The sequence below is a fragment of the Bos taurus genome, chromosome 16, assembly GCF_002263795.3.
Source record: "Bos taurus isolate L1 Dominette 01449 registration number 42190680 breed Hereford chromosome 16, ARS-UCD2.0, whole genome shotgun sequence".
Taxonomy (NCBI): domain Eukaryota; kingdom Metazoa; phylum Chordata; class Mammalia; order Artiodactyla; family Bovidae; genus Bos; species Bos taurus.
The window spans coordinates 70,371,641-70,398,591 of NC_037343.1; the positions used below are offsets into that span (position 1 = coordinate 70,371,641).

At 38.8% G+C, this 26,951-nt stretch overlaps 1 protein-coding gene across 7 annotated transcripts in view; it reads right to left on the reverse strand.

Annotated features, from left to right (window-relative positions):
- RPS6KC1 (ribosomal protein S6 kinase C1) overlaps nucleotides 1-26,951 on the reverse strand; it is a 204,089-nt gene that overhangs the window by 22,817 nt on the left and 154,321 nt on the right. For all 7 annotated transcript variants that reach the window (NM_001193022.2, XM_005217371.5, XM_059875428.1 and 4 more), the window contains 4 exons: nucleotides 25,994-26,041; nucleotides 24,655-24,787; nucleotides 9,501-11,081; nucleotides 9,140-9,229 (listed from right to left, as the gene is read on the reverse strand). In NM_001193022.2, the coding sequence (NP_001179951.1) occupies nucleotides 9,140-9,229; nucleotides 9,501-11,081; nucleotides 24,655-24,787; nucleotides 25,994-26,041 (1,852 nt within the window). The remainder of the gene's footprint in view (nucleotides 1-9,139; nucleotides 9,230-9,500; nucleotides 11,082-24,654; nucleotides 24,788-25,993; nucleotides 26,042-26,951) is intronic.

Below are 26,951 nucleotides of genomic sequence, written 5' to 3' on the forward strand. Positions count from 1 at the left end.
GCAACAGTCCAGGGAAGAGATGACGGTGGCTTAAAGAGGGGTGGTCAAGTGGACACCTTCCAGGGCTCCCCTCTGCAGAGTGTGACTGCTACAGTCTGTCCTAGCATGGATAGCATGTGGTAAGCAAAAGGGACTGGAAAGCCCTGGGAGTAGGGAGAAGAGAGAACAGGGAAGTAAACTGAGCTTTCCTCTGCCTGCGTTCAATGGAAGGAATCTAGACACAATTACATGAAATGTGTGCAAATGGGTAAGCTGGAGATAACCCCTAACTAGAGCCTGGAAGCTGCATTTCCTAGCCCGTCCTTTCAAATGGGCATTTTGCTCCTTTGTTATTTAATAAAGTTTTATCTGTATTTCAGAAAATGTAAGCTCCCCAGTTATCTGGCTCCATACGCCATGAAGTCCTTCAACATTGTACTCAACCAATTATTCAAATACCTTATTGTCAAGTAGAGCGTATGAACCGCTTAAAAGTTGCTGCTGTTGCATCACTCGGACTCATTAGAGTGTCACCAGAGAAGACCGATGACAGGGGCTGGCACTTTCCAGAGGGGAGAGTTTGCAGCGGCCAGGCTCTATACTTCTCCTCATGCCTCAGGTGACGGGAGGGAGGCGGGGCTCCTGCCCTCTCTCGGCGCATCCCAGTCTCTAGCCTTGCTTCCTGCCACCACAAGACTAATTCAGGTGGTTTCCAGGTAATCTCATGATATGAAACCCCGGGCCCTGGGTTGTATTGTGGAGACTTGAACATAAGTAACACACCGCACTAAGGCAATTCAGGGGAGGTCTGACCGACTTCTGCTTCTCTCACCACCCATATTTTAATTCCTTGTTGTCGTGGTGACCTGGCAACCATGTTCTGAGCTTTTACCCAATTATCTGCACAACCTGGGTCAGGACTCCTTGATTTAACTAGATGCAGCATTCCAGAGCCAAAAATCACTTGTTCAAGGAAGTTTATAGGTACCGTTACTATATAGTTTTCTTGTGAGATAAAATAAGAAACAGGTAACTACCAGATGACTTCTGGTTGACTGACTGATTATAATTCTGAGCTCTGTACAGTCCTGCTTACTTAACTCTCACCCTGCATTTCTGGTAGGAAAAAAACCAATAGCATGCTCCACTTTCCATTGATCATACCACAACAACTCCATTCTGAATAGCCATCAGGTGTCACAGTGTTACCCAACCAAAGCCATTACGGTTGACTGATGAGAAAAAGGCTAACTGAAAACTGTGAATATGACAGGCACGGCTTTCCCTCTCCCTGCTGCTCTGTTGCTGCGTCAGGCAGGCCAAGCTACATGCACTGCTATGAAGGGAGCTTCAGGAATTCTATTTGCTTTATCATCAATTTTTTAAAATCTTAGGATTTTTAAACATTTATTTGAAGGAAGTGTTTATGAATAACTGTTTAGAAGGCATCAGACCTGGTTACTTCCTGGTGATTCAAACTTACAAGATTTTACAAGGTATAAAAATTGAGGATTTGGTCAAAGTAGCTTGGCAAGAGTTCTGGTATGTAATGTTGAACTCAGCTTTCATCTTCGTGTTAAGTATCAGGAGTGAAAGATAGTTCCCTGTCTTCTTCAGAATAATATGGTGGTAAGGTCAATTAACTGAACAATTACCAAAAATACATTTGGTCTTCAGAAGCATTAAGTGTTCTTAAGCGTTAGTCGCTCAGTCGTGCCCGACTCTTTGCGACCCCATGGACTGCAGCTCACAGGCTCCTCTGTCCATGAGATTTTCCAGACAATGATACTGGAGTGGGTTGCCATTTCCTTTTCCAGGGGATCTCCCCAACCCAGGGATCGAACCTAGGTCTCCTGCACTGCATGCAGATTCTTTACCAAGTGAGCTACAAGGGAAGCCCAATGCAGCTATTACTTAAAACTATTTAAGTATCTAATCTCATGTTCCTCTTCTAAAAAAGAAATTTGTCTAAGATCATAAAGAGAAAGATTAGGAGGAAATAAGAGATGAAAATTAACTTTCTTTTAATAATCTAAAGCTTGAAGTAAACCCCTTATTTCCCCAATATCAGGTAGTACTAGGAAATGGACAGACATTGTTTTCACACAGAAGAGGTGAAATACAGTATCAATTCGTTTACCCTTATCAATTCTCTAGTTCTAATAGCTAAAAAATTTCTTCTCTTGAGAGGGACTAATATAGTCTTTACTCAAGTGCCAAATAACAAAGACTAAACACTCTATTACTCTGTCTCATTTTTACCACTAGATCCAAATCACATTCTGATCTGATAAGAAGTATGGTTTCAAAATGGGTCTATTTCAGTACCGAGTGACCTTAATGCAGAGGTGAAGGTGACTGGCCCATTATTAAGGGATTCATGAAGGTTTCAGAATACACCCTGCCTAGGGATGGATCCCAAGGTTCCAGACCCTCAAACATACGTAAGTGAAAGCAAAAGTCACTCAATCGTTTCTGACTCTTTGCGACCCCATGGACTATACAGTCCATGGAATTCTCCAGGCCAGAATACTGGAGTGGGTAGCTGTTCCTTTCTCCAAGGGATCTTCCCAATCCAGGGATCAAACCCAGTTCTCCTGCATTGCAGGTGGATTCTTTACCTGCTGAGCCACAAGGGAAGCCCAAGAATACTGGAGTGGGTAGCTTATCCATTTCCCAGCGGATCTTCCCAACCCAGGAATCGAACCATTGCCAGCGGATTCTTTACCAACTGAGCTATCTAGGAAACCCAACATACATAAAATAACCCTTTAATCTTCTTTCCATCAGAAAGCTCTTGCCCTCCTGGACACGGTTAATTAAGACTTAAGTTGACTCGAACCTCTTTTTGCTTAACCTAATATACTCAGGGCACAAGCTTCATAGTACACAGCGGCACTGATGGGGGGTGGAGTGCACTGACGGAGGGAATTTTCCTCACGTAAAATTTCCACTATTCTACGGCAAACTTGAAAAGATACTGCTTCTCTCAAAGAAGATATAGATTTAGTTTTATAGCATTAGGAACTAAAGGCAAAAGATTAAAAGTACTTGCTAATCATTCAAGGAAAACATTAAAACATTTACTATGTACAAGAGAGCTACTGTTGAAGTTTTGCTTAAGGGTAAATCAAACAAAAGAGCTTCTGTTTGAAACATAACGTTTAAATATTAACCACAGATATTTCACTCTTTTACAATTACTTCTATGGTTCCCTCTTGCCTTTTTCTTCCTTTTCCTATGGGGTGGAAGACCAGACCAGCAATACAGCCATACTTCCTGGTTATAACATTACTATTTCAAAATATACATCTATATTCGTCTGCTTTCTCTATCAACTTCACATGCTTAAAATTAGATTCCTCAGTCATGGTGAAGTTACCTAGGACCCAGAAATTCTGAGATCTAAATGATTCTTCTTTTAGACAACTTTGTTAAAAATCTTGGCATTTAAATTTCACACTATTCAAGAGCTGTCTTGGCTCTTTTCCTCCAAATGAAAATATTTTCCATAAACTCCTCATTTCCATATTGCATATCATTTATGCACAAATGATACATGAGTAAAAACAGAATACTTAGAAAGTCCTCCAAGTGAAATAATTTTTTAACTTACTGATGTTAGACAAGAAATCAGTATTTATTCCTCAGGGGAAAAGTTTTTGCCTTAATAAGATGGTCTCCAATTTTGACTAAACTTTGTATAAGAAGGCTATTAGATCATCTGACATCTGGCATCTTTTCAATATTCATGAAATCTACTTCGGGTAGATATATGATAAAGCAAATATTAATATTATAGGATGTTAACTGCAGAATCTAGGTGACAGATAAATATGGGTGTACAATTCTTCCAACTTTTCTGTATGTTTGAAATTTTTTCAAAATAAAATGTTAAAAAAGTTTTAAAAAATCTATTTTACTACTGATAAATTAAGGCCTAAAAAGTCTTAAATAATTTGCCTATGTCATGCAATGAGTTAATGGCTGATTTCAGAATATTGAGTTTTGATAATTCTCAATTCCATCATAATATTCTAAATCTTAAACCTATGATGCCCTCATGGTATTTTTAAACCATCCACAGTCCGAGTCTCAGATCTAATTATCAAATACATAACTGTCACACGGAACACCATGCTTAAAAGGCAACTAATCGTGTATAAAGCACGCTTATGGAGAAAGGCAGGAGAGACTATGCCCCAAAAATATATTCATGGGTTATTTGACAAAATCAGGCAAGAAGAGCAAAGAGTGGTAGTAAATAAATGTCATGCTCTAAAACTGAATTTTGCAGATAGTTTTCAGCATGGTTTTTCTGTTTCGCTTTTCACTGTCAGCTGTGAGCTGTTCCCAAGTGTGAAATCGCCTAAGAGAGGAAGCAAAGCTGTCATTTGACATCTGGGAGCGTGGAGATTGGGCTGCGGTAAAAAGCACTTCGGACTTCTTCAATTTACACACACATTCACCTATAAATTCTCAAGTGTGAAAAGTGTTCAATGAGAAATATCAATGTAAATCTCAAGCGTTTATAAAGGCTCATAATAGGCTGGAAAATAAAGGTGAAGAACACACTGACAGGATACCATATCAAGTTGCTAACACTGGAGTGGGAAACTTAAGTGATCATGTTAGCAGAAAAACGACACATAAACAAATTTTACTCACTTGTCTTAATTGCATATTAAACTTTCAAATCCAGTCTTTTGTGTTTTTATGTGCTTAATATTCTAAGGACTATTTTGTAGCTGCCTTTTTATGATAAAAGACGAGACCACTAAGAAAAAAATACTGGTAAAAGAAAAAAATACTTTTTTGACATTTTATTTTTCCTCTATATTTAAAATAGTGTAACAAAAATTTTATTCTATATTATGATAAGCTAATAGCTCCAGTGATAAAGCACATAAAATCTTTTACATAAATCTGTGTTTGTAGGTGTGTATATACAAACAGAAACAAAATGAGTAACTATAAGGAAGCCCTCTGGAGAAGAGTAACTAGTTAACTCCAGTTTTTCTATAATACTCCAGATTATCCTAAAATCTCTAGTAACAAAAAAACAGGAGACTGATGTATGGCAGAAACCAACACAATACTGTGAAGCAATCATCCTTCAATTAAAAATAAATAAGTTTAAAAAAATAGGAGAATCTGTCTAGACATCTCTTAATATCTAAAACTCTCCTCAGATGGGCACTAGATAGTGCTATATTTATACTGTCATGCTATAAAATCTATTCCCACTTTGGGGACTATTTCTTCACTCTTTCTTTTCCTGAACTCTGTTCTGTGTTTCTATGGTATGAAAGGAACCCATTTGCCATGAATGATGTTTATTTAAAATAAAACCTTTCTAGAGAATCATCCTAGATAATCTAAGGATACAAAGTGAATATAAAAGGAATGGCTTCTACTTTGAAAACAGGGCTGAGTTTGATCAGTGAATTCGTATTCTCAAGACCCTCTTGATGGGCCTGCAGCTGCAGCCATTTATTTGCTGGCTTTTTCACAGATGTAGACAGAGAAAGCTCCATGGTTTTTGTCTTTTTGTTGTTGGATTTATTTTCTTTAATATAAAAAAGTGACAACTTTTTAAGTTCTTCGTTTCACTATAGAAACTTGTGAACATCAGCCATCCCTGGTAGTATATATATTGCTGAAATAACTGACTTTTTAAAATCTAAGATCTCAAAGTTGGCAGAAACTATACTTAAATAACAGAAGGTGATCATTTGCATTTCAAAATTTATCTATCTTGCTTTTCCCCTCAATTAGACCAAAACATGTTGATTCACAGGTTTCTCTGTGTGTGTTTTCTTTTTTAAACTTATTTATAGAGCAGAATAATGGCCCCCCTGCTAGTCTGGCATTTGCTCAAGTTTCTGTCGAATCTGTTACTGGAAAATTTTCTCAAAATATAAAGGCACATCATCCACAAGATAAAAAGATACACTGCTGATATTATAGAGTACAGGGCAGGTGGACAATGTTTTTAGGACAAATGTGTGATAAGGATTCCCAGGAGAGACGAGTGGTGAGGGAGAGGCTACACGCTGTTTAAACAGAAGTGAGTCGTTCTCATCACAATCTTCCGACAACTTTACTTTCTAAGCAAACACCAGCTGCTTAGCCTGCTTCAGAGTTACTTGGGCAAGAGTACTAAGGTCGGAGCTGGGAAACAGGAGGGAAAGGGGACATGGGAGAAGCACGTCAACCCTTACTGCTGCAAGGGGTAGGTCACAAGATAATTTAGTACTCTGTGTCCCCATGTGCTCACTGATTTGTGATTTTAACCACTGAAACGTCAGCTTCTTATCACTGCTTCCACCCCTCTGAGAAGAGGAGCAAAGTCTACTTGTATTTTTATCAGCAGCACTGCCATTCAGTTTTGAAAGAAACAGTAAATCACAAATTTTTGCTCCTTACAAATGCAATTCCCCTTCATTATAAGCAATGGGCAGGAGTACACAAACTTAACTTTGAGTTCTGCAACTCTAGGCTTCAAATCATCTGAACTAGAATACCAGCATTACTTTTCAATTAAGGCCATTACTGATCTGAGTTTTATCCTATTGACAAATTAATACGTCCAAGGAATGAAGAGACTTCTCACATTGTTCAATATATGCCTCAACACTATAACACTTTGGTAACTCATAAAGCCTGCAGTTCTTTTATATAAATAATTAAAACAAAGCCCTTCTTCAGACGACAGCTTTTTTCAAATGTTAGTGAAGGACAACCTAGACCATGACAGCAAAAATCCATTAATGGTAGACTGCCACCTGCTGGTGAACTTTGGGAACTGCGATTTCTGGGAAAAGGCTTAAAAATTAGAACTTGGAAACTGATCTGAATTAAATTCAGTACACAAAACTGTATTCAGCTGCGTACAGAGCCCAAAGTATGTACCTGCTGATGAACGTCATATGGCTTTGTTCCACATGTATTAGAATTCTCAGGGGGTCAACATGCTATGGATGTTAAACATGTCTGTATTTTGAAGAAAAATAATCTGCTAGAAAGCCAAAGTACAACCCTTCAGATAGTTTTCAACAAGAAAGTGAGAAGAAAAATACGAAATAAAGAGTCAGTTATAAACATTAAACTACTTTACAAACATCTGCTTTTGATGTGAGATTTATACTACACTTAAGGACTTAACAGGTTTTACTTAAAAAAGAAAAACAACTCCCAGATTTAATGTTGACCCTAAATCCTTGAATCTGAGCAAACTCCAGGAGATAGTGAAGGACAGAGAAGCCTGACATACTGCAGTCCATAAGGTCACAAAGAGTCAGACACAGCTTAGCTACTGAACAACAATAAAACCTTGAAATTCATTATATTAACATACATATTTATATACATTGGTACCTAAAATATTGTTTATTATCAAATTAGAAAGGAGGAAAGTCTGTCAAAAAATAAAGCAGATAACCATAATAAAGTCATTTCACTATGAAATTTTTTTTGTTATCCCATTAACTAAATCATACTAATAAGATCAAAAGCCAGCGTAATATTATCTATTTGTGAGAAACAAAAAAATGTAGGCATGTTCTATGCTTTATAGCCCCTAGGAAGAAACAAAATCAAACAATCCTAATTTGGGGGACAAAAGAGAAAAGAAGAGTATAACAGTAAGAAGAAAATCTAAATCATTGTTTTCAGGAAATAGTTTGAGGATATCTGCTAGGCATATTGAAAAACTTTTCTATTCCCCAATAAAGAAATAATTCTTAACAATGAAAATTACAACTAAAAACCATATAGCTCTTTCAATCCTTGTAATTATTTCCCATTATGCAGGGAAACAATGTTAACAGCAACAAAACGCTGGTTTGCTAGTAAGCATTAAATACTGTATTAATCAACAACTAAGCTGATCATGTCAATACAATCCAGAGCGGTGACGAGTAAAGCAACTTTGGCCATCCAAAGGGGCTGAAAGTGAAGTCGCTCAGTTGTGTTTGACTCTTTGCAACCCCATGGACTATACAGTCCTTGGAATTCTCTAGGCCAGAAAACTGGAGTGGGGAGCCTTTCCCTTCTCCAGGGGATCTTCCCAACCCAGGAATCGAACCCAGGTCTCCCTCACTGCAGGCGGATTCTTTACCAGCTGAGCCACAAGAGAAGCCCAAGAATACTGGAGTGGGTAGCCTATCCCTTCTCCAGCAGATCTTCCCAATTCAGGAATCGAACTGGGGTCTCCTGCACTGCAGGCGGATTCTTTACCAACTGAGCTATGAGGCAAGCCCATACTAGGCAAAAGGTGAACAAACTGGATTCAAACACAGCCCCATCTGCAATGATGACAGAGAAAGTAACTCAAACCCAATTCATATGCTTAAGAGACCTGTAATTATCAGCAAAGGACCTAACAACCCCAGAGGGTCTCTAATAAGTCTCTAATTTTAGAAAACAAAGATAATACAGTAAAAGAAACCTGCTGGGTCAGATATTTGGTTATTTCAAAACAAGAAGAATATGCTTCCTAAAATTTCTCAAATATGGAAAGAATTCTTTAAAATCTGTTCTAAAATGTCAGGATGGCTCATCACTGAAGACACAATATTGTTTTTGTTTTTTTTTTAATTTCAAATTTTATCCATTTATAGCCTTAGGAATTTTATTGTTTTAGTCATCTACCTCTCACATCATAAAAATGATCCATTTGAAGAGGTTCAGGAAGACTTCCCTGGTGGTCCAGTGGTTAATAATCTGCCTTGCAATGCAGGGGACAGAGGTTCAATCCCTGGTAGGGGAACTAAGATTCCATTGGCCATGGAAAAAACTAAGCCTGCCTGCAGCAACTAAGACCCAGTACAGTCAAATAAATGATTTTCTTTTCAAAGAGATTCAAGATACTTAAAGGTCTTTCTAAACACTAAGAAGTTAAGACATTTCTACAAATTCATTGCCAGTTCTAAGAGAAGTGTAAACCCATTTAACAGCATACACTAACAAATATACATATACACATATGCTATGGACCATATAATGATTTTATCCCCCAAATAATCTTTTTTAAAGGGTTAAAGAGATAACCAGATCCAATATCTTGTCAATGGCTAGTGAAAATACAACTTGGATAAAGAAATGAGAGCTGCGGAACTACTTTTGCAAGTGAGACATTTAGGAGACGGCTCTAACCTGGGGCACAGTACATTCTCTCTATGGCATCGCTGTCACAGGAATCTTCAACCTCACTCCACCTGCTAAAATACGTTAGCTGAATGTGTCCTAAAAACAAAACGACAGGAGAAATCAAAACATTTTTCTCTTCCATTTTCTGCAGAAGTGAACTGTAATTACTCCTTTTGTAGCTAAAAACAGTATCATTAAGAATAATGGCATCATTAAGTACTAGAAGCTATTACTGGGGGTGAATTTGCTGCACTGATAATGAAGCTCTAGACAGGAAATGAAGATACTAATTACAAGATAAAACGCCTACTCAGTTAATTGGAAGCAACAGCGAATAAAAAGAAATGCATTTGCAAAAGTTCCTGACCTCTATCATTCAATAAGATGTTGTTTGGGTTCAAATCGCGGCACACAATCCCCTCTCTATGTAAAGCATCAAGGGCTACCACCATTTCAGCTGCCCATCTTTGAATGCAGCCTTCTGGGATGTAAAACCTGGAGTTCAGTGCTAATTTTTTATCAAGGTCCTCAAAAATCTGGTGTATTTCCTTGTCTCCTTCTTGTGCTAGCCCACTCTCTTGCTTAGGCTCCAAGTCTCTCTGAAATATAGCGGGTTCCTCTTTAGCCAAATCATCAGCCTGATCTGTAAACAGCAAGACTTCTTCAGTTTTTAGAGTGTCTGTATTTACGTTATATTCATTAGCACCTGAGAGCGGGTCAGAAATGTGGAATAATCTTTCTTCCGTGTTGTTTGCAGTTCCTGGTGACTCAACCGCGCTAAGTCCTTGGAACTGAGACTCTGAACTGTCTAACAAAGACATGTCTCCCGTATTACTATGATCAACAGCTGGTAAAAATAACATCCCAAGATCCCCCTGTACGTAGTGTTTCTCTGTTATACTGTGGGCTTCAGGCCCACAGGGATCACTCAGTTCCTCTGTGCCTTTTTCTTCCTGTGCTTGGCACTGTTCAGTACTAAGCCTGAGGCATAAAACATCAGGGGTTTCCAACAGTTTACTCTCTATTATGCCTATATTAGTCTGTGTGAACTTAGTAGGTCCCACTGCCACGCCATCTTTCATTGGCTCCAGTTCACCAGGCAGATTTACAAGAAGATCAGGCCTTCCTTCATCAGTACCACTGACATCATCAAAAGCAGCATCTTTAAAAGAAATAACGGGGACTGAGTCATCTGAGCCCCTGCTAATCGTGTCCTGAGCTACACACTCTACCTTGCTTTCACTCGTCCTAACGCTCCTGGGAGTGCTTTCTCCATCTGACAGAGTGAAGAACGGTTTCAAAGGTTCTGACTTTAGACTATACAATTTTTCTCCAAAATCAAGTCCTAGGAGTTCACTAGTGCTGTCCTTACTATCTATCCTAAAGAATTCCATGGGGATGTTTTTAGATCTACTGAGGGAATCTGATGTTCTTGGAGAACTAGCGGCTTCAAGGCCATCATCTCCAGGGAAGAACTTCAGCTGTCTGCTGGGGCTGTCGCCGTCAGTAGCAAGCTGTCCTGGGAACTTTTCTATAGCTTTGGTATCAACATCATTCCTTTCAGCCTTCATGAAAGGTTCCTCACTCAAAGACCCTGGTTCAATCTTCTCTTGCCCGTACTCATTGCATAATGTTAAGTAGCTAGTAGTGCACTCTTCCTCGGAACTGGAGCCGGAGTCTGGCCATTGTGGAGAGCTGTCTTGCCCACCATCATCTTGGTTGCTATCATCCTGAGAGCTTGGAGTAAGACTAGTCTTCAAAGGCAGAACTTGGAGCGTGGCTCCACCATCACTTCCTCCGGATTCAAAGCTGGTGCTGTCCTGGGGACTACAAGCTGGCTGCTGCAGGTGAACTTTAGCAACTGAAGACTTTTTCACTTCTTCGATGTCAAAGCTTTCTTCAGGACTTCTGTTGAGAAACTTACTGATATATGACCAGAGTTTGCCACCTGTGAACAAGTACAACCAAAAAAATAAAATTAAGAACCCCAAATTAATAGTTACATATTGAAGCCATTAGAAAAACTAAAAAGTATTCTAATAATCAAAAGCAAGTCAATGATACCCATTAATGTCAAGTACGCTGTAAGAAGCATTTTAATAAAAATGCCTTCTTGAAGAACAGTTGCTCATGGATTTGGGATTCATGACAACAAAGAGTTTAAATAGAATTTCTGCAATGAAAAAAGAAACTAAATAAAATAGTTTATAAATGGTGAGTACAGTTTCAAGCGTATCTCCTAATATCAATTATTTTATAAATATCAACCTATTTCTCCCTTTGAAGAACTGGTTATAACAAAAACTAAATATGAAATTTCACAGCTAAAATTCTACTTACAAATAATTAACTCTATAAATATCTATGTTCTGCTTTGTTAATAATTTTTTCAAGCATGGCCACAGAAGCTCTACTGACAAGAAAACAGTATTACAAAAAGAAAGAATAAGTCTGATCCATAAATCTTAAAAACAGTAATTATGGGAACATACTTTGTGAAGATACAACTATTTCTTCCAAAATAGGAAATAATGCACTAAAAATGAAACCCTGTACTAATAAGAAGAAGGCAATTTTTTCAGTACATTTTTAAATGTTGCTATTAAACATCATGTAACAAAGGTAACTAAATCTTAGAGGAAATAATCATTGACAGTCAATTATATCTGTAAAAAGTCAATGGAAGCATCTAAAAACTCTTTCTCTCCTTGGCATCTCACTTCATTTAAAGGAACTCAGTAAATAACATAAATATCCAACATGGTGCCCAGCACAGAGTAAATGCTATGAAGGGTAGTTGTCATAATATTATTCCTAGGATACCCAGACATCTTCTACCAGTGATCTAGTTTATAGACTTATCCCATTTTTTTAATTCAAACATTGTGGCTTTTAACTTTTCCCTGTGGCTTTTTCTTAGCTAATCTTCTGTCATCACTAGATTATATGCAAGAGTCTCATTTCCCCATATTCAAACTACTTTAAGGATTCATATATGGCTTTCAAATTCACTCACTCACACACAAAATAAGCTGTGCATTGATTCCATCTTTTTTTATTTCTTTGACAACAACGATGCCATTCCTCTGATCACAAATACCTTCACCAGCACACTGATAATAACGCCAACCGTGGGACTCTCCTGGTGTTCCAGTGGTTAAGAGCCCACCTGACCAATGCAAGGGACATGGCTTTCATTCCTGGTCTGGGGAGATCCCACATGCCACAGAGCAACTAAGCCAACGAGTCACAACTACAGAGCCCCTGTGCTGCAATTACTGAAGCCTGAGGGTCCAGAGCCCATGCTCTGCAACAAGAGAAGCCACTGCAATGAGAAGGCTGCGCATCACAATGAATGAATGCGAGCTCACCCCACTCGCCAAAACCAGGGAAAGCTCAGGGGCAGCAACAGAGACACAGTGCAAGCAAATAAATAAATAAGCAATGCCTACCCTGAAGCTGGGATTCTTGTGTGAAATCCAAAAAATCATGTTATCTACTGTTTTCAGTGCTCTTAGATTATAACCACCGTAAGGACAGGACCAAGTCTTTTTCATCTTTCTATACCTACTGCCTGGAGAAGGTGATGGCACCCAACTCCAGTACTCTTGCCTGGAAAATCCCATGGACAGAGGAGCCTGGTAGGCTGCAGTCCATGGGGTCACCAAGAGTCGGACACGACTAAGTGACTTCACTTTCACTTTTCACTTTCATGTGTTGGAGAAGGAAAGGGCAACCCACTCCAGTGTTCTTGCCTGGAGAATCCCAGGGATGGGGGAGCCGTCTATGGGGTCACACAGAGTCGGACACGACTGAAGTGACTTAGCAGCAGCAGCAGCAGCAGCAGCAGCAGCAGCAGCAGCATACCTACTGCTGATACGGTGTGCAGGAAATGACAGGCATCACTCAATGCTTGTTAACTCAAATGGTTACTCATTTGTGATGAGATACGCCATCACAAAGTGGCTACTATCTGTAGCTGTAACGTTCCAGTAATCAGCAAGGAACCTAATAAAGTTCTAAGACAAGTTGCATTTATTTTTAGGCTAATTGGGCTTCCCTAGTAGCTCAGACAGTGTAATAAAAAAAAAAAAAAGCATCCACCTGCAATGCAGAAGACCCAGGGTTGATCCCTGAATCAGGAAGATCTCCTGGAGAAGGAAATGGCAACCCACACTAGTATTCTTGCCTGGAGAATCACATGGACAGAGGAGCCTGGTGGGCTATAGTCCATGGGGTCGCAAAGAGTCGGACATGACTGAGCAACTAACACACACAGACACACACACACACACACACACACCCTGGATGAGCTGCTCAAATCTAAAACTGATTGTGCTTAAATTCTTTATTTTTGCTCCCCAGATCACTTCCTCTTTCTGACTTCAGAGCTACTGAGGCACAAAAGCTTTGGACCATCTTGGACACTTTCTCTCCCTGTTCTTCCTACATCTGACAAGTTTCAAAGTCCTATAAGATCTACACATGCTTCCCACAGTCCTCCACTTCTTCTAATTCCTCCGATCACTCTGTGCTTCCTGGAATAATGTTACAGCTACAACTAGACCTCTACTGTCAGTCCTTCTTGTGGCGCCCTGCCATACTAATTGCTACCCAAGTAAGCTTTTCACTTTAGCACAGATCTTATCATGTCATTTCTCCAAAATCCCAAATCCCCCTGCTGCCCACCTACTGAATAATGTACATCCTCAGTCATTTCAGTCATGTCTGACTTTTTCTGACTCCATGGACTGTAGTCTGCCAGGCTCCTCTGTCCATGGGATTCTCCAGGCAAGAATACTGGAGTGGGTTGCCATTTCTTCCTGACCCAGGGATTGAACCCGCATCTCCTGCATCTCCTGCATTGGCAGGTGGATTCTTTACCACTGTGCCACCTGGGAAGCCTCACTGAATGATGTACCAACACCATATGGGCATTTAAACCCCTACTAATGCAGTATCAATCCATGATTTGGTTCTCTCCCTCAAATTACTATGGCATTTTACCTGAACAGAATTTCTCCACATATAACCCATGCTGGGTTTTTGCTCAAATGAAAGCTGAGTGCCAAAGAATTGATGCTTTTGAACTGTGGTGCTGGAGAAGACTCTTCAGAGTCCCTTGGACTGCAAGGAGATCCAACCAGTCTATCCTAAAGGAAATCAGTCCTGAATATTCATTGGAAGGACTGATGCTGAAGCTGAAACTCCAATACTTTGGCCACCTGATGCAAAGAACTGACTCATTTGAAAAGAACCTGATGCCAGGAAAGATTGAAGGCAGGAGGAGAAGGGGATGACAGAAGATGAGATGGTTGGATGACATCACCGACTCAATGGACATAAGTTTGAGTAAACTCTGGGAGTTGGTGATGGACAGGGAGGCCTGGCGTGCTGCAGTCCATGGGGTTCCAAAGAGTCATACACGACTGAGCGACTGAACTGAACTGAATTGATATTTATACCACTTAGAATTTTCTTCCCTTTTAGTTTCCCCAATATCTGCTTGTCAAAATCCTATCCATTCTTGAAGGTCTTTCAGAATTTGTTTTCTTTTATCAATTTTTTTACATGTTCTCACTGGATACAATTCCTATCTTCTTAGAATCCTCTGTATCACTTCATCCCTCTTATTACATTTACAACATCCTATTTCCTACTAATATTACTTTTATGCTTTCATCAGCTCCTTTACCAGACTGCAGGGTCTTCATAACTACAAAGAGAGGATTCTGTGTAGTAAGTAAAATAATAGGAATTAAATATTTATTAAATAGAGTTTTAAAACAATGATATTTTTACAAATTTTTGAAAATCTTTCAAGGAAAAGCTTATGCACACTAAAAATGTCATTTTTTTGGTCATATTTTCTTCTTATTCTAAAACTGATACATATAATAGTTTTACTATGAAAATAAATTTAAATACAGAAAAGGACAAGGAGAACAGCAAAAAATTCAGAATACATAATTCAACCACAAACAGTATTAACCATTAGTATATTTTTTTCAGACTTTTCATAACTAACATCTTATCATAAGCATTTTCTCATTTCATGAGAATACAAACTTGAATGGCTACAGAGCATATCCATGAGATAGACAGATAAGGTGTTTAAATGTTCCTCTACTGTTGAACATTTGCTTCCAGTCTTTTAAATTAGAATTTAAATACTGTATATTCATAGTTTAATTTACAAATACTTAACACCTCTGACTATTTCATCAGGACAGAATACCAGAAATGAAAGTGGCAGGTCAGGAAGTATGAATATATTTAATGCTCCTGATATGTGTCATTAAACTGCTTTACAGAAAGGCTATGCCAGAATCCACTCCTATTACAACATGTACCAGAGCCATCTTCATAGCATCTTACCTAGACTGAACATTAGCAAGTTTACCAATTTGATTAATCAACTATGGCATCTTATTTAATTTCCATTCTTTTCATTATCAGATAAAATTTTAATATAATTGTCGGCATTTTCTTTATGAAATTTGTTACTAGCCTAAATGAGTACCCTAACACAAAATATAAAAACTGCATTTTCCAGAGAGAAAAAAACTGTTTCAGCTCATCTCCATTCTATTTGGGGGCCCCAGTTAGATTTAATGCTCAATATAGAGCTACAGAAACAAAAATTTGGTCCTATGACATACTTTTTTCAATTACAAAATCATGAAGACACATAACTTACAAAAAACATATTATTCCACAAAGTTCCTGATCCACAGAAGCTGAATGGGTTTTACTTACTACAGAGTTAAGATCAGGCCTAATACACAAGCTTACACAAACATTAACATTATTATTGTAACATTAATGACATTAACCTAGAAAATCCCATTATTGCTAAATCACAAATAGAAATAGCAAATATCTAAAAAATGTATAATTTTTAATACTCTAATATAAATGACACTTTTCTAAGCCCTGTTGAAGCATATAAAATTGTAGATATTAGCTATTTTAAGCTACAAAAATAGCAATCCATAAAGTTTAATAAGAATTCTCTCTCATTAAGATTTTCATCTATTGGTTTTCTACAAGATTGCAAAGAAAATCTGTTCAATTTACTTATCAGAATTCAAATTGTTTTAATACATATGATAAAATATTTCTGAACAAATGATCAAAAATCATCTTTTGACCCAGCAGTTCTACTTCACGAAATTTGTTCCATAAATAAACAATAATTTATTATTACTTAATTAATTCAATTTTAAATAAATATTTATACACTTAGGTTATTTCATTTAATTCTAATAAATTATTGGTTATTTAAATAATTTATTGTAATAAATAATAATTAGAATAAACTATTATTTAAATAACTCTCAAAACAAAAATGTACAAAGATGTATAGGGACAAGTACTAGAAACAATTTAAACAACAATTGACAGAGGACTACTTAAATCAACTACAGTAAATCAGCACAGCGAAATAAATACCCTGCATCTACTCAAAAATAAATAAAACAACAATACTGCAAACATGTACTAGGCACTATTTTAAGTATTTTACATATATCAACTACTTAATCCTTACATCAAACCTATGTAATTATTATAGTTAATTATATAACTATTACATAATTCTTATTATCCCTATTTTACATATAAGGAAACAGAGGCATCAGTTCAGTTCAGTCGCTCAGTCGTGTCCGACTCTGCGACCCCATGAATCGCAGCACGCCAGGCCTCCCTGTCCATCACCAACTCCCGGAGTTCACTGAGACTCACGTCCATCCAGTCAGTGATGCCATCCAACCATCTCATCCTCTGTCATCCCCTTCTCCTCCTGCCCCCAATCCCTCCCAGCATCAGAGTCTTTTCCAATGACTCAGCTCTTCGCATGAGGTGGCCAAAGTACTGGAGTTTCAGCTTTAGCATCATTCCTTCCAAAGAAATCCCAGGGCTGATCTCCTTCAGAATGGACTGGTTGGATCTCCTTGCAGTCCAAGGGACTTGTGCAAGGTCACCACTAGTAAATTACGAACCCACCTTCAAGCTAATGTGGTCTGGCTCTAAGATGCTTGTTTTCAATGACTATACTATACTGCCTCTCTGGATATAGACAACTATACAAGGCACTGATAGGAAAGATGATCAAAGTACACTATTAGGACAGGGGGAAAGCAAGCTGTAGAACAATATGTGAAATCCATTTGTTTTTAAATATCAGAAAGATGAAGAGGGAGTTCAGTTCAGTTCAGTTCAGTCATGTCTGACTCTTTGTGATCCCATGGACTACAGCACACCAGGCCTCCCTGTCCATCACCGACTCCCAGAGTTTACTCAAACTCATATCCATTGAGTCAGTGATGCCATCCAACCATCTCATCCTCTGTCGTCGCCTTCTCCTCCTGCCTTCAATCTTTCCCAGCATCAGGGTCTCTTCAAATGAGTCAGTTCTTCGCCATCAGGTGGCCAAAGTATTGGAGTTTCAGCTTCAACATCAGTCCTTCCAATGAACACCCAGGACTGATCTCCTTTAGGATGGACTCGTTAGATCTCCTTGCAGTTCAAGGGACTCTGAAGACTCTTCTCCAACACCACAGTTCAAAAGCATCAATTCTTCGGCACTCAGCTTTCTTTATGGTCCAACTCTCACATCCATACATGACTACTGGAAAAACCATAGCTTTGACTAGAGGGACCTTTGTCGGCAAAGCAATGTCTCTGCTTTTCAATATGCTATCTGGGTTGGTTGTAGCTTTCCTTCCAAGGAGTAAGCGTCTTTTAATTTCATGGCTGCAGTCACCATCTGCAGTGATTTTGGAGCCCCAAAAAATAAAGTCTGACACTGTTTCCACTGTTTCCCCATCTATTTCCCATGAAGTGGTGGGACCGGATGCCATGATCTTCATTTTCTGAATGTTGAGCTTTAAGCCAACTTTTTCACTCTCCACTTTCATCAAGAGGCTTTTGAGTTCCTCTTCACTGTCTGCCATAAGGGTGGTGTCATCTGCATATCTGAGGTTATTGATATTTCTCCCGGCAATCTTGATTCCAGCTTGTGCTCCACTAGCCCAGCGTTTCTCATGATGTACTCTGCATATAAGTTTAAGCAGGGTGACAATATACAGCCTTGACGTACTCCTTTCCCGATTTGGAACCAGTCTCTTGTTCCATGGCCAGTTCTAACTGTTGCTTCCTGACCTGCAAACAGATTTCTCAAGAGGCAGGTCAGGTGGTGTGGTATTCCCATCTGTTGAAGAATTTTCCAGTTTGTGGTGATCCACACAGTCAAAGGCTTTGGCATAGTCAATAAAGCAGAAATAGATGTTTTTCTGGAACTCTCTTGCTTTTTTGATGATCCAACGGATGTTGGGAATTTGATCTCTGGTTCCTCTGCCTTTTCTAAAACCAGCTTGAAGATCTGAAGAACTATGGACAGAGGTTGGTGACATTGTACAGGAGATAGGGATCAAGACCATCTCCAAGAAAAAGAAATGCAAAAAAGCAAAATGGCTGTCTGAGGAGGCCTTACAAATAGCTGTGAAAAGAAGAGAAGCAAAGAGCCAAGAGAGAAAAGCAAAAGATATACCCATTTGAATGCAGAGTTCCAAAGAACAGCAAGGAAAGATAAGAAAGCCTTCCTCAGCGATCAGTGCAAAGAAATAGAGGAAAACAACAGAATGGGAAAGACTAGAGAATTCTTCAAGAAAATTAGAGATACCAACAGAACATTTCATGCAAAGATGGGCACAATAAAGGACAGAAATGGTAGGGACCTAACAGAAGCAGAAGATATTAAGAAGAGGTGGCAAGAATACACAGAAGAACTGTACAAAAAAGATTTTCACGATCCAGATAATCACGATGGTGTGATCATCCACCTAGAGCCAGACATCCTGGAATGTGAAGTCAAGTGGCCTTAGGAAGCATCACTACAAACAAAGCTACTGGACATGATGGAATTCCAGTTGAACTATTTCAAATCCTAAAAGATGATGCTGTGAAAGGGCTGCATTCAATATGGCAGCAAATTTGAAAAACTCAGCAGTGGCCACAGGACTGGAAAAGGTCAGTTTTCATTCCAATCCCAAAGAAAGGCAATGCCAAAGAATGCTCAAAGAACACACAGTTGCACTCATCTCACACGCTAGCAAAGTAATGCTCAGAATTCTCCAAGCCAGGCTTCAACAGTAAGTGAACCGTGAACTTCCAGATGTTCAAGCTGGTTTTCGAAAAGGCAAGAAGAGGGAGGAGTGTATGTTTATATACAAAGGAAGTTTCTGACAATATTCCCATTTCTTGGGCATCAAAGTGAAAAAGGAAGAATTTCCATTTCTATTTTATAGACTTCCATCTAGCGTAAATTTCTTTCTATATTCATTTTATAATATTTTTTAGAAACTAGCTAATAAGAATAATTTTATCCCTTGGGTCCCCAGGTATCTTAAGGAGAAACTCTTTCCTATCCCCCACCTAATTGGTATGTTCATGCTCAGATGCTTTTCCACTTTCTTATAACCTAATCATTCATCTTTTCTTACTCAATATTGAACAGTTATACACTGAGCACCTTCTGTGTGCCAAGCATTCCTGTAAGTGCAGGTATCTGTCTACACAATGAATCATAATCTCTAATCTTAGGAACCTAAAGTTTTTAATGACACACGTAGCCTTGACTGAATATATTTGTTTCTCCCACCTTTTCTTCTTCAAACAGAATTAAGAGATCCATTCACAGGAACAATACCTGTTTTAACCCTCTCTCCTAAAATCCTGTCTGGCATTTCCAACTGCCTACTCAACACCACCTAGAAATTTAATTTAATAAGCATCTCAAACTCAAAAGGGGCTTCCCAGGTAGCTCAAATGGTAAAGAATCTGCCTGCAATGTGGGAGATCTGGGTTTGATCCCTGCATTGGGAAGATCTCCAGAGAAGGGAATGGCAACGCACTCCACTATTCTTGCCAGAAGAACTCCATAGACAGAGGAGCCTGGTGGGCTACAGTCCAAGGGGTTGCCAAGAGTCAGACAGACACGTTCACTTTCACACTCAAATGTCCAACACCGAATCTCATTTTTCTCTCTACATTTACTCTTCCCAGAGCTTTCTTTATCTTAGTAAATGGAAACCATTCTTTCGGTTATTTGAGCCCAAAACCATGGAGTCATACAAGGCAGAACCATGCCAGTTCTGTCTTCAAAATACATTCACAATCTAGTAACCATTTCTTACCACCTCCACCTCTGTGTCCACAGCAGCGCTGACTTCTCCTGGATTACTTCAACAACCTCCAAAGTGGTCTCCCTCTTAAATTCTATTTTTCCTCCTAGATTCTGTTTTTCACCAAGCAACCAGAGTGATCCCTACCTTGTCACTTCTCTGCTCAATATGCCCCAGTAACTTCTTCTCCATTCAGAATAAAACTATGTTCTGAAAGTGTCTGAGGAGGCCACACCGGCTCTGTCCACATGTGTCCCCACCTCCACGAGACCATTTCCTGTCACTCTTCACATTCTGCTGCAGCCACCGCTGACCTTGCTGTTTCTTGTACAGCAAATACACTCTTGCCTCCAGGCCTATGAGCTTGTTCTCTTTGCCAAAATACTCTTCCCTCCCACGTCCACATCTGCTCCCTCTCTCACTTCCCTCAGGTCATCTGCCAAATGTTCCCTTCTTAATAAGATCGACCACTCTATGTAAAATAGAAACCCTCAACTCACCCTTCTGGCATTCCCTCATATATTTACCAATGTATTTGCTTATTGTCTGCTCTGCCTCTATACTATTAACTCCATGAGGGCATATTCTTCGTTTTGCTCATTACCATGTTAGAACTGGGGCTCCTCTGGTGGCTCAAATGGTAAAGAATCTGCCTGCAATGCAGGAGACCTGGGTTGGGAAGATCCCCTGGAGTAGGGCATGCATGACAAGCCACTCCAGTATTCTTGCCTGGAGAACCCCATGGACAGAGGAGCCTGGCACCCTGCAGTCCATGAGGCTGCAAAACGTCGGACACAACTGAGTGAGTGAGCACAGCACATGTTAGAACTAGGGCTTCCCAGGTGGCGCTAGTGGTAAAGAACCTGCCTGCCAATCCAGAAGGCATAAGAGACGTGGGTTCAATCTCTGGGTTGGGAAGATCCCAGGGCATGACAACCCACCCCAGTGTCCTTGCCTGGAGAATACCATGGACAGAAGAGCCTGGTGGGCTACAGTCCATAGGGTCACAAAAGAGTCAGACACACGCTAAGAAGCGACTTAGCGTGCATGCACGCATGTTAAAACTAAGAGTCCAGAGCGTGCCCAAAATATTTCTAATTGAATGAATTAAAATGTTAAGAAAATTAGTCCAAGAGACTTGTGTGGAAAATGAATAGTTCTGTAAGCAAAGGGAAGTTAAAGCCCAAACCATAAATGTTCAAACATTTATATTATGGAGAAAACAATTCTTCAATGTTTACTTTTTCAGTAATAGCCACTCATGCATATGAAAGTGATATTTTTATGATAAATGCACAACCTCCTATTTCACAGGTAACAAAGTACCAGCGACACGTAAAAGGTAACACACTGTCCCCCATCCAGTTCACCTGACTGCTCATGCCAAATCCAGGAAAGCATCCTAAATTCTCCTCCCCCTAACTTTAAATCCATCATAGGTCCCACTGAAAGTGCAAAGTGAAAGTGAAAGTTGCTCAGTCGTGTCCAACTCTTTGGATCCCATGGACTGTGAATTCTCTAGGCCAGAATACTGGAGTAGGTAGCCTTTCCTTTCTCCAAAGGATCTTCCCGGTTGAGGAACTGAACCAGGGTCTCCTGCATTGCTGGTAGATTCTTTACCAATTGAGCTATCAGGGAAGCCCACATAGGGTCCCATTAATTACCCTCAAAGCAACTCCATAGTATCCCAGAAGGCCATACCACCATCATCTCTTGCCCAGGCGATTTTACTAGCCCGCTCACTGCGTCTCCTCTTGACTTTCTATAATCCATTCCACATATAACAGTCAGAGGGATTTTCTTGAATGTGAACCAGATCGTGTCACTGCTTAAAATGTCCAATCACTTCCCAATGCCCTTGAATGAAAGCCAAAGTCTCTACCTTGCTCCCGCCTGCTTCTTCCGTAGCTTCATGTAACACCAAAGCCGTCGATTGCTAGATCCAACTGAATGGTCTCCATTCTTGTTCATCAAACCAACCAAGTTTACTTCTGCCTTCGATTTTTCACACTGATCCCTACTAGAACGGGCTTCCACCTTACATTCAAAGGGTTATTTCTTTTGTCATTCAGAACTCCTCTAAATGTCACTTTTTTAGAGTAGCCTTCCTTGAATAACTAAAATTGTCACCCAGTCACTCTCTATTAGATCTCTGTTAAAAATGAGTATGAATGAGCGCTAAGTCGCTTCAGTCGTGTTCAATATTTTGTGACCCTATGGACCATAGCCAGCCAGGCTACTCTGTCCATGGTATTCTCCAGGCAGGAATACTGGAGTGGGTTGCCATTCCCTCCTCCAAGGAATCTTCCCAATCCAGGGATTGAACCCTTGTCTCTGGCATCTCCAGCACTGGCAGGCCAGTACTTTATCACTAGCACCACCTGGGAAACCCCAGAAATGAGTACAGTCCCCATTATTAGCTGATATTATCACTCTTTCATTTTCTGTCTGACTCTCCACAAGAAGAATCTAAGTTTATTTTCCTGTCTTGTTCATCGAAAAAAAAGCCTAATAGACAGTACATACTCAATAAATTTGCTGAATATTAAATGAATCCAGAGTCCCTATTTCTACTATAATCTATTTGTATTATCAAATCTTTTAAAAATTAAACAATAAACACCTGAAATAAACTGTCAACAGCAATTTCTCTCCTCTCCCCACCCCCATCCTCCCACCTTCCCCCCATTTAAATAATCCAGGACAAATTCCATGCCATATGATCATTCAAAGTCAGGCATGGTCAACAGCAAAGGAAAAGAAATTTGGTGAAGACAATCTAAAACACTGAAAAATTTGAAAGCCACATGTCTATGGCTTTAAAGCAGATTATAAATATCGTCTATAGTAACAAGGTAAAATCAGTTGAAATATGAGCTTTAAGAAGTATAAGAAATGATAAGATGGCATAAGAAAAAATTAAGTATTTGGAGAAGGAAAAGGAAAAACAGGAAGAGGAAGCTCAAATAGCAGAGGTAAACCAGGATTGGAAATTTACCACAGATTATCTCCAACATGAATAATCCACACTGGGTAATAGAATATTGACTATAATTACATTCATCCTACTGACCTTGTTCTAAATTATTATGGATTATTACTACGCAAGTTATTTTGTTCCACACCAGAGGTGGCTGTATTTCGCTATCAGATGACATGACCTCTAATTCAATAATGTCTGTAATGCACTGGTATCCTCAGATAAAAGCTGTCTATAATGTCTGAACAAAGGTGAATTAGTTATCCAATTCACACACGCAATTAACTCTCTTAATACCTGAGAGACCATGGAGCCCCTTCTGAATTTCCTATTAAATACTACATATGGAGGTCTTCCCTCCATCTGTAGTTATCTTGTGCTGTACTTCATAATAAACAATATTAATAGTTTATTGCCCCTGTCAAAAATCTTACATTAGTTATCATAAGAGACCTCATTCCACAAAGCAATGACTCATTTTCCTAGCAAAATGCATTCAATTCAAATGTTACGCCTATTACTAAAGCACAACAGTTCTTTATTCTCAGTGATGTAAAAATAATAACAACACCTTCTTGAAACATAGAAAATAATTTAATTTTCTTTACCACTTAAAAAAATCTCTCAAAATCCAAAAGGCAATTGTTTATCTTGTGCATTTATATTTATATGCTGTGTTCATTTTAATAGAAGACTAATTATTTAAACTCAGGTGTTAAAGGGCAAAAACAAACCAAAACGTAGTATTTTTTTTGCCACCTGTTCCCTTTACTAAGAGCTGAAATCTCATAAAGAGTCTGAAGGCAGAGCACTGCGCCTCTGCTTTGTACCCATATGTGATGCCAATGGCTGTATTCATAAAAACCCAGATCAGAATAACTAGTTAATGTCAAACGTTAAGCAAATACCTACGCCTTCTAAAAAAGGAGGTAATTAATTAATTCTTCAGGGGATGCTTTTCATTTTGTCATCTAACATTAATGTATCTTTTTCAGCAAAGAACAAGAGAAATCCCTAAAATAAACCCTAGTCCTCTCAGCACACGGCCGCATTAAAGTTCTCGTCATACTGGACCCATCCTCAGAGTAAGGAAGCAGTTAAGCGTATCTAAGAATGTTCCTACGGTTCAAATGAAATCTGCTGCTCGCCTGGGCTTTCATTGTCCCTCGCAACTCAAAGTGGGCGGGGGTGGGGGGGCAGGTGGCGAGCAGAGGAATAGGAAACAGTTTCTCACATGTGTTTCGTATGTTTTATCCACTCAAGTGATGACAGAAGGAAGAAGGACATTATAGAAACTAAAAAGCTAAGAAGGGTGCTCGGCTTCAGTGCATAAACAATTTAAGCTACAAACCAACCTTCTGCGTGCTGCAGCACAAGAAATACTGACTCCTCAGAAACGATGTACTTGTGCAGGCACACCATGTTGGGCACACAGCGGGGGACGATGGTCTTTCTGTTCCTGCTGTATTCACTGCTTTTCCTTAGACCCTGACAGAGAACAAAAAGGTCAGTTGTACCCTCAGTTGCCTTTGGAGCCTGCTGTGCTCTGTGTTTATCAACCAAACTAATCTATCCGAGTTACTCTGGGCTTCAGAGAAACCACTCATCTGCTGCTCTATGCCCCTCGGTCCCTGGAGGCTCTGCTGATGGCATCTGGCGTGAGTCCAGAGCACTGAAGATGCCACAAAGCTGCCATTAAAATCAATTACGTGGGTCAGTGTTTTTATTAGAGATGCTCTCAAACTAAGTCATCAGGATGACACACAGTTATTTCTCTATGACCTTTTCTTAAGTTTTATTTTACTTATGTGTATCTTCAGAGCAGCAGACATCGTGAGATCAATTCAAATTCCTGAGACACAAAAGGTATTCCGAGATTAAACAGGCAGTTTTGAAATTCTATTCCAAAAAAAATACGAAGATCATTTTAAGTTTTCTCCAAAGGAACAAGGTATGTGGAGTTCCTCACATCACACCCTGGTTTAAAAACCTGAGGAAATAGCAGCAGTAAAGTACACGCAGAGAGAAAATTTTATTTCAGTGTATGTCAATGTGACCTACTGCCATGCTGATAAGTAAAAGGAAAAATATCAGAAAAACATAACACTAATTTGAAATTCATTAATTCTGGATGCTGAGGAAATGCTTAAAATTAGGATACTTTTAGAATATTGCACTATCAAAATCCACTTCAAATATAATTTTGAAATTACAAAATTGGGGGGGGGGTTCTTCCCTTATTCACTTAATTACAAATTGAATAATACAGAGAATCAAAATTGAATTTAGGTAAAAGACACGGCCAGGGACGTAGATAACACTTTTCCAAATACCTTTAACAAAGACTTTAAGGTAAAATTTCAGCTCTTAAGAACTGTAATCATAATCAAATGTATGATTGCATGTGGTCTTCATAAATTATGCAAAATATATTAGAGATGTACTTAAATTATACACTATACATTTAAACAGCATAAAAGGAGCCTTAAACTTATCCAAATTATTTCCTCCACTCTTTTTAAATGTATGCTACAGAGTATTTATCAACTGTGATGGAAGGACACAGAATAAAGTGAATCCAGATGACTGTAAACACACAAAAAAAACATTCAAACACCCAGAAAAAAAATACTTTCTTTCAGAAGCATAATTTGAAAATACATTTCTAAACTCATTAAACAGAAAAATTCTTACTTTTAAAATAAATGTCTGTTCTGTCCTTGTGTCCATTACAAGTAAAACCTACAAAAAAAGACATGAGTAATAAATTATTTACAATATAATGAAATACGAACTCATAACTTTTTGAAACCATACTAAAGGTTTGGGGAGAAAGTGTTGAAACTGACTCAGCCAAAACCGCTAATTTGTGAATAGGCTTTTTTAAAAGTCACCAAATCACACAGTGAAAACTCTTATCCAAAGGCTATTTCCTTTCTAAAAATGCCATATTTTAGAAACTCTACCATGTTTTCCTAGATTTATTTTAAAATATAATTCTTAAAAGGAAAAATTATTTTAGAAAAAGAACTTTTCCTTATGAAACATTAAGTGGCTAAGTAAAAAATGAATAAATAAATAACTGTTTTACAGAAATTGAAGTCTCAATTTTCTTCCCAAAACCTCACACGTAGCCACTTGCTACAATGTGATCTCAATAACTCAGGCTCAACCCAAGGCACCCTCTGGTGCTACTTCTCCATCCTGGACTCATCCTTAAATCCTCTTTTCCCATCAGCAAATCCTGCCAGCTCTCTCTTCAAACTGGATCCAGAATCTGAACTCACCTCACCCCTTCCACAGGTATTACCCTGAATAAAACAAAGATTTACCCGGATTATAACAATGGCCTCCCAACAGATTTCTCTGCTTCCATCTTTGCTGTCCTATGCTCTATTCTCAAAATAGTAGGCAGGTTTTCTTTTTAAAACATTATGTTATATCATGTCACTTTTCTTATTCAGAGGAAAAGCATACATCCAAAAAATGACTTCAAGATCCCTCATAATTTCACACATCACCCCCTCAAACCACCTACTCCCCCTACCCATCTTGATGAAAAGAGTGAACAGAGATAGGGAATTATCCTCCCATATTTACATTTATAGTTTATAAATATATTCGATATTTACATATTTTATATCATGTTGAT